This window comes from Myodes glareolus, chromosome 10 (assembly GCF_982192425.1).
Source record: "Myodes glareolus chromosome 10, mMyoGla1.1, whole genome shotgun sequence".
Classification (NCBI taxonomy): domain Eukaryota; kingdom Metazoa; phylum Chordata; class Mammalia; order Rodentia; family Cricetidae; genus Myodes; species Myodes glareolus.
The window spans coordinates 53147011-53160623 of NC_142035.1; the positions used below are offsets into that span (position 1 = coordinate 53147011).

Below are 13613 nucleotides of genomic sequence, written 5' to 3' on the forward strand. Positions count from 1 at the left end.
GTCACAGCACCCATGGGGCTCACAACTACTTGTCACTCCAGCTCCAGGGAACCTGACACCCCTTCTGGCCTTTGCCGATGCATGTGTACACAGACACACACAGACACACATCTTTAAAGTAGTAGTTTGCTAAAATTCAGAAATACAGCTGTAGTGTGCTGCTTTTACATGTGTAGATGGGGATGTTGGAATAAAAGCATTTAAAAAGGTAGCAAGATACAGTGTAATTGGAGGGCAGAAATGGTAGGGTAGATCTTTCTTGACTTCTGTGAGCTAGAACCTTGTGTCTCCACTAGATGACTCCCGGGCTGCTATGGGCTGTAGATGTGGCAGTGGCTGATCAGGCCTGCAGGATCCAACGCTCCAGTTCCCAGGCCTTGAGCTCCTCGAGAACTAAATCTCAGAACCACGTGGACCAGACTTAGGCCTTTGAGGTCTGCCGTGGCTCTCTGTCTGCGTGGCTGTAACCCATAGCAGTGGAGCAGACTCCACCTCGAGCCTCAGTGGCTCCTGGTGCTGTGGATCTGGTACTTTGTCTCCTCTCAGTCCCATGTAGTTGTTGGTTCTTTTCCACTCTTACACTTTTGGCTCCTAGTCTTTATTTGGGGGTCACACTACCCAACTCCCAAATAAATGCACATGGAGGCTTATTCTTACTGATGAACGCCCAACCTCAGCTTGGATTGTTTCTAGCCAGCTTTTCTTAACTTAAATTATCCTGTCTACCTTTTGCCTCTGGGCTTTTATCTTCCTTCATTCTATCTACCTTTCTTTACTTTTTCCTCCATGACTGACTGTGTAGCTGGCTGACTGGCCCCCGATGTCCTACTCTCCTTCTCTTGCCTCCATCTTTTCTTCCCACATTTCTCCTCCTCTTTATTCTCTCTACCTGCCAGCTCCTCCTATCCTTTCTCCTGCCTTGCTGTTGGCTCTTTATTAGACCAATCATATGTTTTAGGCAGGCACGGTAACACAGCTTCACAGAGTTACAAATGCAACATAAATAAATGCAACACAAATTAATATTCCACATGACATATCCTATGACTCTATCTTGCAGGCTCCATGCAGGAGGTGACTCAGCTACAGCTACAGCTGCAGCAAGCACAGAAGGCCCACATCCTAAGTGAGAGCATGAATAAGGCTTTGCAAGTGAGTGCTGTCTCTTAGGAGAGACTTGGGCAATGCTACTGCACCTTTTTTGTTCCGTAGGTTTCCCTGTGTAGTAAGGGTGACTGACCTTCAGACCAGGGAAGGTTTTCAGGATCTCACCCAAACCACACCGCTGTTCATTAGACCAGGGTGTTCCAGTCCAGTTCTGATGAACTGCAGAGCCAGACCTCTGCTTCCTGCTGCCAGTCTGTCCCCTGTCTCTCTTGCCTATGTAGATGTATCCTAGGGACCAGGGCATCTACGGTCTGCAGGTGTTTCCTGGGGACTGGCGATTCTACAGGTGTGGGGAATATTTAGTTAGGATGTGACTTTTTTCTCACATCCTCCACCATTTTAATTTCCCTGAAAGTAAGGAGGATGCTGAAGAGGGCTTTCAGCATTGCCTCTGCTGAAGGAAGTCCTCTGCCTGTTGATGATGCAGGCAGAGATGGCACACTGCTGCAGGTAGAGCGTAGCATGCCCCTGACTGAGCTATCTACTTTGTCCTCTGGTATAGTGAGGCCAGGACACCAGAGGTATCCCAGCTAAGGGGTTTTGTAAATATAAGGGTTGTGGAAAAAATCTGCTTGCCTTGGCTTCCTCATTCATTTGGCTTATTTGAAAATATGGCAAGAACTGACCTTCATGGAGTTGTTTAGAATGAATAGTAAGAATATATTTGAGACTTTTCTGCATTCTGCCGATCATTACAGTTAAGTGTGAAACATGGGATGACTGACTTTGTTATCCAGGAAGATAATGGAAGTTCTTTCTGATGACTTTGCTGCAGGAGGAATTAACAGCGCTTAAAGATGAGATTTCTCTGTATGAGTCTGCTGCCGACCTCGGAGTGCTTCCAGGCGACTCAGAAGGAGACCTGAGTGTGGAGCTCACTGAATCGTGTGTGGACTTGGGCATTACAAAAGTCAATCAGAAACAGTCCAAAACTAATAGGTACCGCATGAATAGTTTACTATAGAAGACTCTATTAATAAAGCTGGTGACAGAGGCATGGAACATGGGTGGCACCATGCATAAGATAAAGATCTGTTTATGGAACACCGTGTTTTAGAAACTCTTAATGAAATATAAATGACAGAAAATCCAAGTGGACAGAAATCTGAAGTATTAATATGTGTCTGCCGTCCTCATCATGTAAATAGACACCAGTTATAGAAGATAAGGAGGGGATTCTGTAGTTAAAATAAACAGATTATGGGGCTAGGGAGATGGCTCAGTGGGTAATAGACCATGCTCTGCAGGCATAAGGACCTGAGTTCAAATCCCCAGCACCCAGCACTGTGGGTGGTTGAGACAGGAGGATAACTAAGAGTTGCTGGCCGCCTAGCCTAGCTTCAGATTAAGTAGGAGACTTTGTTTCAACCGAGTACAAAGCTAAATCTCCTGACAGGTTCACCCGCAGTGGCCTTGGGAAGCTTGCATTTTAACACTGCCATTACCTTTGTAGAGCGGTAAGATGGATTTCATGGGTCGGAGTCTAAAGTAATAAGGTGATCCTGCATAAGAAAGGCTCCGTTTACCTGAGTGTCCTGTCTTCTGGGGCTCTCACCTCTACTGATGACAGCCTAGAGGAAAGCCGAGAAGAAACTAGTGGAGCTAGACTGTTGTTTTGGTGGGCGTCATCCTTGGGCTCTTGTCTAGGGCCATGGAACCCATGTTTCTTTCCATCCCGTTAATTAGCTGGTTTGCGAATGGAGGTCACTGTGGCTCGGTTGAAGTGGGGGGACTGCATCCACTCAGCCTTAGGAAGAGGGGTGTGGAAAGCCGAGCAGTGGTACAGTGGCTCTCAGTATGAGTACTGCGACCCAATCACGTGACGTTGAACAGAGGCTCCCACTGTGGTTGGCAAACACAAAAGGAGTATATTATTAGTTTTATCCCTAGGTACTTACAAACTTGAAGCTATATATAGTCGTCTTGAGATCATACTTTGCCGTGAATGCCTCCTTTCTTGTCAGTGCCAAATGATTTCTCAGGAATTAGGGAAAGAGTGTAGGCTTCAGATAATGATGGTCTGGACCACAGCTTTGCCTTCTATTGCTAGGTAAATGGCTGTACACCAACATTTAACCTTCTCTGGGCTTGTTTTTTTTGTTTTTGCTTTTTTTCAAGCTTGCGCTCTCTTGAAACTTAAAGTAAGAATTAAAACAGACAATGAGTGTGAGTCTCCTGGAATATGTCCTAGAACTTACTAGGTACTAAAATAGTAGCTATTTCTGTTATCTTAGAGATGATTGGTTAAAGTATACCATTGATCAGATTTTACATTTATCAACTTTGAATTCAACATATACTTTAAAGCATTTTGATCCCCAGTTTTGTGACAAATGTTGGCTTTACTGGAGCACAGAGAGGTGAATCACTTGGCTCAGGTTGTCATTGGTGCCACCAGGACTTGAATTCAAAAATCTTCAGGCCTGGTGTAGTTTCCTGTTTGTTCATATTTATATGATAGTCAAGCCTTTTTACTTTAAACTTTGCTCTTCTTTGTCTCTCTTTATTGAAGATTAAGGAAATAGTTCATTCAGAAATAGTCTTCTCTGTTCATATTCCTTTTCAGTTTGTGCTGTTTTTGGCCTTGGAGCTGAGTGATGAGCACACACGTGTTGAACCCTTTCAATAGACATACTTCATCTTTATCCATTAAAATGAATTCTGCCTTTTGTACCTTTTGGTTTTTGTTTTGTTCCTTGAGGTAGGATATTGCTGTGTATCCCAGGTTGGCCTCAACTGTCCATTCTTGCCCAGGACTCCAAAGTACTGGGATTTTTGGCATTGCACTATTATGCCTAGTTACTCTTGTAATTTCTATTTACATAACTTCATAGCCACGATGTAGTAATTCTAATGTACGTTCCTATAGTTACTAGGCTCAAGGCATTTCATCATTACTATAAAGAAATGGCTGGCCCACTCAGTTGGGAAAGTAGAGAATGTAACTGAATTGGAGTGGGTAGTGTTATGCCTGCGTCATGAGCTCCCCAGAGAGCACCAGGAGTCCAAGTTCATATGCAAGAGCAAAGAGCCTTTATTGCAGTCTCCAGCTCAGGCTGTCCGTCTGTTCTGACACAGCAGTTGGTTTAGGGAGAGCCCTGAGCTCGGTTTGAGGCAGGGTTTTTAAGGAGTAAAGGATGGGGTGGGTGGATTCTAGATTCAAATGGGGGTTGAACTCCTGATGGGCAGAAGTGGGGCAGCAGAAGACTTGTCAAACAGGGATTAGTACTGGTAGCTGTAAGGAAATTGGCAGCTTATAGACAAGTTAAGTAGGCTATTCTTAATGTTCTGGACCGTCTAGTACTTGCTTGTCTCAATTCTCATGGGTCCTCCGCAGGGTACAGTTTGTGCTTTTCCTGGTTATTGTAAGGATGAGGCCTAGTCCCAGTTTTGTTAGTCCACAGCCTGTCATGGCTGCACTAATGTTAAGTTAGGTCTCTTCAGGTAGCTGGTGAGAGCTCTGGAAAAGTCATCAATCAGTGCATCATCCAGAGGACATCGTCTCACACTAGGGGTTAGTAGTTGATCAACTGTCTTTGAGAAGCAGTCTCATGTCAAATTTCAAGGACATAGGAAAGAAGAAGTCGGTGCTTTTCTTCCAGTGAACTGATTGTTGAATTAAAGGAGACTGCTCTTCCCAGTGTGAGTTACCATTTTTCTTGAGCTGCTTCCAAATCACTGACCCAGGTATCAGTGGCTCCCAGCTTTCTCTACCACCCCCACTCCCTACCTTCTGCTACTGCATAGTAAAGTTGAAGGGTTTAGCTCAATGTTCTATTTTACAGTAATCTGTGCACAGCTTGCAGATGCTTCCTCTCTCCAATATTATAGTTGGCTGCAAAGCTCAAATAATAAGCATTTAACAAGTGCAATGCTGTTTTCCTTTGGTCTTCTCAGCAGGTTTCATAAGGGACTACAGTCTATTTGCACTTCAGGGAACCCCCGTTTCCCTAGGGTGCCATGAGCCTTAGGCAGAATGGTCACTACTCTGACTTTTTTCATTTTGAGGAAGGGGAGAAAATTATTTTACAGGCACATCTCTGCTCTCTGATTTGCCCTCCTCTAGGATCACAGAGTGTTATTTCCATGGCCTGCTCTTAGTCAGAAGAGGGATTGTGGAGGCCTCATTTGCTTGCTGAGTGAACTGAGGGCTCACAGTTCACTCCATCGTATAGCAGAGTACTTTGTGTGGACTTTGTTTCTTACAGAGCTTTACCTGTTATTGTTATGATTTCCATTTCTACAGAAGTGGAAATTATTTAAATAGGTGAGGTTTTAGATATGAAAACATGTACATAGAATATATGTCTATTGTTATTAATATATTCTTCCTAAGGAGTTCCATTTATATTGTTAAAAATAAATCTACCTTGTGAATTGTGCATTCTCTCTTTACACATTTACAATATTCTAACATTTAAAATATCTGAAAATTTTAAATTTCAGGAGTAAAAACTTTAATTCAGATACCATTATTTCTTTTTTACTAGAAGATTTTAGAAATAGAGATTTATATTTTACACAGTTCAGTATACTCAACTCCCATGCTCCCCATTAACAATTTGTATTGTTAAAATTAATGAACCAGTATATTTACATTGTCACTAATGTCTGAGATTTACTTGACGTCTTAGTATTTACCCATAGTAGCCACTATGAAACTGTTTAGAAACTTATCTTCATCTCTAAGAAAATAATACTTCAATTAATTGAGAATTTCAAACATGCATATAATGTATTTTGATCATATCTACCTTCCCTACTCCTAGAATTCTCATTCTAGGCTTTATGCTTACAGAAAATAGAGTTGAGTTTAAAGGCTGGAATACAGCTCAGCAGCAGAACGCTGGCTTAGCATGTGTGTGGCCACAGGGTTCAGGCCTTATTACAGTAGAGAGAGAAAGGAGTTTGGATTAGATTAGCATGGCTTTTGTTTCAGTTTTCTGGTTGCTTAGATTCTGCCCAGCCTTACAGACAGTAGTTGGTTAGGGTAGCTGAGGTGTAATATTTTTTTCCTCCTCAATGTCCATATTGCCTCATTGAATATTAGCATCCCACATACCCAAAATCACAAGTATGAGCTGTATCTGAGTTAAACTGCTTGTGTCTAGGCAGAAAGACTAAGTTGGAAGAATGTTTTCTGAAAAATGAACTTATTTTTGTGCAAAGAAGATGTCCTTATGTATGACAAAATCCTGACTTATTTATTTACTTATTTATTTATTTTTTAAATATTTATTTATTTATTATGTATACAATATTCTGTCTGTGTGTATGCCTGCAGGCCAGAAGAGGGCACCAGACCCCATTACAGATGGTTGTGAGCCACCATGTGGTTGCTAGGAATTGAACTCAGGACCTTTGGAAGAGCAGGCAATGCTCTTAACCACTGAGCCATCTCTCCAGCTCCCCAATTTATTTATTTTTGATTTATGTGTGTTAGTGTTCTGCCTGTATGCTTGTTTGTGTGCCGTGCTCAACCTTGAAGGCTGGAAGAGAGCATCAGATCCCCTGAAGCTGGAGTTAGTTGTGAGCCACCAAGTGCTAAGGATCGATTCAGGTCTTCTGAAGAGCATCTAATGCTCTTAACCACTGTGCCATCTCTCCAGCCCCCAGGTTCCAAATCCGTTAGCAGAGCTGGGGTGTAGCTCAGTGTTAGAATACTTGCCTAGCATGTATGAGGCACCAGAAAACAAAGAAACAAAATGGCAAAAATACAATTGGTTCAAAATGCTGTGACAGTCCAGGCATACAAAACATGATTACCATGTGGTTAGGGCTTTACAGAATAACTGTGTTTGATTTGTTACTTGGTTTAATCCTAAAACTGACCATTTCCTCGTCAGCACTGCACAGCAAGATGCCCCGAACGAAGAGCTTTCGAAGGATGAGGTTATCCTGAAGTTGAAAACTCAAGTTCAGCGCTTGCTGACTAGCAACTCCATGAAGCGTCGTCTGGTGTCTCAGCTACAGAGTGATCTCAAAGAGTGCCGAGCGACAGTTGATGCTCTCCAGCAAGCGAAGGACGGCAACACAGGCATGGAGGTGAGGTCCATGGAGCCTGTACGGTTCAGAAGTCTCTTTGAAACATGCAGTAAAGAGAGCATTTATGCTTTGTAGATGTAGTTAAGGTCTTGGTTTCTAGGGGTTCCTCTGACTCTTGAAGTAAAGCTTACGGAAAAAAGCCACTTGAAAGGATATTTTTGGCTTGTTCCTGGCACCTAGTAAATAAGGTGACAATTAGGTTAAATTCTTTATTCACAAATGAAAGGGGTACTGTAGGGGAGGCTGCTAGTTTGTTCCTGGCCGCCCAGACCCGAATAATCACACAGAAACTGTATTAATTGCAACATTGCTTGGCCAATGACTCTAGCGTATTCCTAGCTAGCTCTTTCATCTTAAATTAACCCATTTCTACTATTTTGTATTTTACCACGAGGGTGATTCTCAGTACTTTGACGTTAATGATCCAGACTAACAATCATCATTCCACCCTTTCTCAACTTGACACCCGAGCATATCAGTTTTAATCATAGCATCCCGCCTCTGATGCTCAATTAACTCTTTAAATCCGACACACTCAGTGAGGAATGGGAGGTCCCTCTGTAAAAATCTCTAACAGTTACACTTGCTTTTCCCCTATCTGCCATGTCTGCAACTTTCAATTTGCTCACACTCTTTGTTATAGGAGGCCACTAGTTAGTTCCCAGCTGCTCAGCCCCAAAATAATCACACCAACCATATTATTTGCAATACTATTTGGCCGATAGCTTAAGTGTATTTCTCGCTAGCTCTTATATCTTTAACTAGCTCATCTCCATTAATCTGTGAATAGCTACATGGCTGTGGCTTACCAGGTAAAGTTCCAGCATCTGTCTCCAGTGGAGCTCCATGGCTTCTCCTAATTCCGCCTTCTTTCTCCCAACATTCAGTTCAATCTTCCCTGCCTAGCTCTACTCTACCCTATTACAGGTCAAAGACAGTTTCTTTATTAACCAGTGGTAGTCACAGCATACAGAGGGGAATCCCACATCATTGCTTTTCCTATGAAATTCCATTTTTAGTATCTTTCTGCTTCGCCTGCTCTCTCTGACTGGACACTTGAATGAGAGCAGAGCAGTGAGTATGTCCGCACCTCAGCCCAGATTCTAGAAAGTCTTAAAATTTCTTCCCTACAACAAAGTAGTCTGTTGCATTGAAACTTAGCCTCACTCAGGTTTTCAGGATGCTGCAGAATGCAGCTGGGTTCTTTTCTAGAATGTTACATGAATGGCCTGTTGTCCCGTTGCCAACTGAAACCCAGAGAGCCAGGCTTCACTGTCTAAATTTCTTTTAGCCTCCTAGTCTTCCCATGCTTCTACCAGCATTGTCTAATGGGCTCTGCCACAGCATTTCATCATTTCTCTAGCTCACAGGTCCAAAATCTCTGAAATTCCTTTAGCAAACCAGTTTTAAAAGTCTATTAGTCACATGGTCATACAGTCAGGGCAGCAGTGCCCCTGTTTGGAACAATCTGTGTTCCATTTCTAATGACTGTGTCCAGATAACATCATGGGATAGATTTCAGATACTTTGATAAAACAGATGTGCTGATTTCCCTTTAGAGAATAAGGAACTTACAGATATGGAAACGTTCAGATGGAAGGGGACACACAGTTACACAAACAAAGAGTTTCCACTGTGGTGGCAACACAGAATACAGGTGAAAGAACTATTATCTTTCCCTTCCCCTGGTTCAGTAGCCAAAGATAACTGCTAATGTTAGAGGTCAAGAGAATTTGAGCTCATTCCGGTACCATCTAGCAGCGTGTCCGCTCTTATGACTTTTCTTGAAAATAATATACCAAAGTATATCATGTTTCTTAAAAATAGTACCTACTGAATAAAGTATATACATGAGGTAATGCTAGTAAAAAATATGTAATAGAATATGTTAATCCTACTGTGTAAAAGTGTAACAAAAATGGACTGTTGCCTAATTTCAAAATAATCTTCTCCTGAGAGCCACATTACTAATTACAGTGTGTGAAGCCAGCAAGCACTGGGGCAATGCTGGGAGGCTCTTCTTTCAGCTGGTCATCACCAGTCAGGAGGCACGATTGCATCCCTTGCTCTTACAAGGAAGTTTTTAGCATTCATGCTAGAAGCCTAGCCTGAATTTAGTGAATAACACTAGAAAATACCAAAATGAGGGAAACTGTAGCACTCTCAGAAGATGCCATAGGTCTGAAAGACTGCAGAGCTGTTATAGCCGGGAGGAGACAGGAAGATTGAATGCAGTGTGGCATCGATTTAATCTTGGTGCAGAAAAGGGTATTAGAGGAAAGTAGGGGCGTTGATATGAAGTCTGTAGAATGGTTGATTACATATCCATGTTAGCTTTCTGCTTTGATGATTATATTGATTTTATTTGGGAAAGAAGATGAAGAAAAAGGCCTGGAAGTTATTTGTTCTATTCAAACTTTTTTTTCCCTAAGTGAAATTATTTCAAAGTATATAACTTTACTTTATTTTTAAACTTAAAACCTTTTTAAACTCTCAGGCTAAAGCAAATACCCCTGGAAGAACAGCTGATCCGTTATGGCTTGATTCTTCTGAGACAATTAAAGAAGACATTGTGCGACTGAAAAGTGAAGTTCAAGTCTTACAGCAACAGAACCAGGTGAATAAGCACCCTGACTGCCAATGAGACTGTCCATGGCCTTACTAAATACACAGGTAGTGCAGGCTGCTGTATCAGACACGGGCCATGTGTGTTAGTGGACATGTTTTGGGAAGTTCTTGTGGTTCGGCTGTCTCCCTTATTGGTGCTTTGGGTAGTACCTTTATTGGAGGGTGAAGTGGTTCCTATTCTGTGTGGTAATGCACCTAGTGATCAGTAGATATGCTCCTGTTTTCTTAGCCTGCTCTCGACCAAAATGTAAAACTTTTTTTTTATTTTGATGAGGATTATTGAATTCTAAGTCTTACTTTAAGGTATCAAATAACTTAATATTTCTCTGTCTAAATAGTTCCATTTGGTGCATTTTAAAACAAATACAATATATTAATGTTTACTCCTATTAGAATGCTAATTGCTACAGAAGTATGTCCATCTTCCTTAGATGTGAAGACAATTTTGTAGACCTGTGAGAGAGAGATTATATCAGATAATGGTATATGGCTGTGGGTATTAAGATGTTAGATTAATCATTATAGGCTCTGTTTCTTTTCTGTAATCCTTTGTTCTGTGTCTAGCAACTTAAAGAAGCTGAAGAAAAACTGAGAAGTACAAATCAAGACTTGTGTAACCAGATGAGGCAGATGGTTCAGGACTTTGACCACGATAAGCAGGAAGCTGTGGATAGGTGAGACATGTTGGTGCCTAGCTTATCTCCTGGCTCTTCTCCTGGATAGCCCAGTCTTCTACCCTGGCAGCCTCTCTCCCGAAATGGAGTGAACTGTCCCTGTGGAAATCTTAGATTGACAGAGGTCAGCCCCTACCTCCCAGATTATAATGTGGAACACTAAGACAGAGTTATGTGGTGGGCTAACCCTAGCTCATCACAGCTGCACTTCACTGAACTATCAGAGCCGCTTCTAGTGGCCTCTGGGAAACCTGGAGGGCTTTGTCTTCCAAATACCAAGTTACACATGCAAACAGACCTTTGGAAGATGACTTGTAAGTTGACTACTGCTGGTATTTGTGTAGTAAACATGTGTGTTTTGAATTCAGGGGCTATTCTCAGTTATTTCAATTAAACAGTTCTTTATAAACACCAGTCTCCAACATAGATTAACTATTCTGTTTGAAGTGGTGGGATATAGTCTAACAAACACCTAAATCCAGTTTCCTCTAGAAACATGATGAAAGGAATGTTTGAAGATTCCTGTAAGACCAGTGAATTTAAATGAGCTGCTCATGGTTTTGGTTGGTGGAAAGCAGTCTGACCTAATTATAATTTGCATTAGTGAAAACAAGGGGGAAGGAAGGCAGGCAGGTAGGCAGGCAGGAAGATCAGTTCATCCTGTCCCTGGTGCTGCATGGCTTTAGTTCCCCTCTCTTGCTAGGTGTGAAAGAACATACCAGCAGCACCACGAAGCCATGAAGGCTCAGATCCGAGAGAGTCTTTTAGCAAAGCATGCTGCGGAGAAGCAGCATCTCCTTGAGGTCTATGAGGGGACGCAGTCACAGCTCAGGTAAGAGGAGGCCTCACTGCCTGTTTGCTCCATAATTTGGAGTCGTTGTGTGTGCACTCACACTTGTGCATGTGTGCACATGCACGCACACACCTACCTACTTGCTGGTTCTGTGTCTCCAAGGTCTGACCTGGATAAGATGAACAAGGAGATGGCCTCCGTGCAGGAGTGTTACCTGGAAGTGTGCAGAGAGAAGGACGAGCTAGAATCTGCTCTCAGGAAGACCATGGAAAAGGCTCAGGAGCAGAGGGTAGGCTGCTCCCATGTCCTCTCCTGCCTCATCATTTCCACTAACACACCTGCTTTGGCGAAGTGTGGGAAAGGTGTTCATAGAGGCTTTTTATTTGATTATATCAAGCTATTGTGGCTCACAGAATTAAAAAATACTAAAATTGTTATTAAAACCTTTGTAGAAGGGTGACTAGATGAGGGAAGAGGACATTTCTTTTTAAAAATTAATTGTAATTTATGCTTTATTTTACTATTTTTAATTATGTCTGTGTGTCTTTATGTGTGTTGTGCACATGAGTGCAGTTGTCACAGGCCGGAAGAGGGTGTTGATTGTCTGGGCTGGAGTTACAGACTGTTGTAAACTGTCTGACATGGGTGCTAGGAACCAAACCTGGTCCTTTGCAAGAGCAGTCTATATTGTAACCACTGACTTAGCCATCTCTCCAGCCGCACCTTTATAGACTTATTCTGGGAGGCAGAACACCATGGATCAGCTCGCCCCCCCCCATGGCACCTCCATTTTCATGTGTTCACTGCCTGTGCCTGCCCAGGAGATCCTGCATAGCTTATGGGCGCTGCACAGTGTGCCGTCAACGGCTGTATGTGCTGCAGAGTGCCTTCAGCATCTGTGAGCGCCACACTGTGCCATCAGCAGCAGTGAACATTGCACAGTGTGCTGTCAGCAGCTGTGAGTGCATCACAGAGTGCCGTGAGCATCTGTGAGCCTGCACAGTGTGCCGTGAGCATCTGTGAGCCTGCACAGTGTGCCGTGAGCATCTGTGAGCCTGCACAGTGTGCCGTGAGCATCTGTGAGCCTGTACAGAGTGCTATTAGCTGCTTTCCCAGTACACCCGTTGCATTCAGAGTAGACATTTGCCGTTTTATTGTCCTGGGAAGGACAGGAGTTTGAGTGTCATCTCATGACAAGGAAGTAAGGCTCTGGATAAGGCTGTGTATCTCCTCTGGCCTCTCGGGAGCTGGAGAAAGAGTAGTGGGTTCTTTATCTGACCTGTCTTGCTGCTGCTACCCTTGCTGCGTGTCCAGGAGTACACCAGTGTTAAGCAGTGGTCAGCTCTGTCCTCTGGAGATGGAGATCTGACTCCAGTTTGCTTGGGCCAGCCTGCGGGCCACTGTTTGAAAGCTACCTGCTTCGAGGCTAGAAACTAGGTTCAGATACGAAATATTCTGCCCAGATGTTTTTGAATATGATGTCTTAAAGCAAGGTATTGCCATCACTTATGTGGGAAAGACAGTCGTGAGCAGATGGGGTGTTCAGTTCATGTAATATTTTGACCGTGTTTCAATAGAGCCGCATGACGGAAAACATGCTGTGAGTGTTATGTCACTCAGTGGAAAATGAATTTTTAAAGGGAATCAGTGCTGGCTACAGAGGAGTTACAGAGGATTTAAAGTTATTTAGAAATTGAGAACTTGGCTTTTAGTGATTTTATAAAAATTAAAATAGGGAGAGAATAATTGATATGAGTGTTAAGTAGGGAGCTTGGTCTGGAGACAGAATTTACAGAACGTGCAGGACCAAGATTCATGCCACATGCACTGTTCTGTTTTCCATAAAGACAGAGTGTCATACTGTTGCCCAGGTTGACTTTGAACCTACTGTGAAGCCAGGAATGATCTTGACCTTCAGATCCTGCCTCCATCATACCCATGTTGAAGCATTTTTAATGTGGCGACTGTCTGTACTACACAGAGCTGCTGAGATACTAACTTGAGTTTTATTTACAGAGACAGCTTTTAGAAGACAGAGAAGAATATGTAAATAAACTGAAGTTAGAACTTGAAGAGAAGTACCAAGAAACTCTTAAGACAGAAAAACAGAACTGGCTGAAAGAGCAAGAAGCCGGTGTCAAAGAGCAGGTTGAGAAAGAGGTGACGTCACTGGGACAGCTGAAGAAAGGGGCTGGGTCAAAGTTTCTTCTGGTCACCCTGCTTATTAATTTATTTTATTTTTCCCGACCATGACTGGCCTGGCCTTACACTCACAGCCATCTGTCTGCCTGTCTTTGCCTCTTGAG

At 42.8% G+C, this 13613-nt stretch overlaps 1 protein-coding gene across 7 annotated transcripts in view; it reads left to right on the top strand.

The window, feature by feature from the left end:
• The window catches only part of Cep152 (centrosomal protein 152), a 58529-nt gene that overhangs the window by 21662 nt on the left and 23254 nt on the right, over window positions 1-13613 (top strand). For all 7 annotated transcript variants that reach the window (XM_048459557.3, XM_087911239.1, XM_087911241.1 and 4 more), the window contains 8 exons: window positions 1061-1152; window positions 1943-2106; window positions 7014-7212; window positions 9710-9829; window positions 10405-10514; window positions 11218-11346; window positions 11470-11596; window positions 13324-13467. In XM_048459557.3, coding sequence (XP_048315514.3) covers window positions 1061-1152; window positions 1943-2106; window positions 7014-7212; window positions 9710-9829; window positions 10405-10514; window positions 11218-11346; window positions 11470-11596; window positions 13324-13467 — 1085 coding nt within the window. The remainder of the gene's footprint in view (window positions 1-1060; window positions 1153-1942; window positions 2107-7013; window positions 7213-9709; window positions 9830-10404; window positions 10515-11217; window positions 11347-11469; window positions 11597-13323; window positions 13468-13613) is intronic.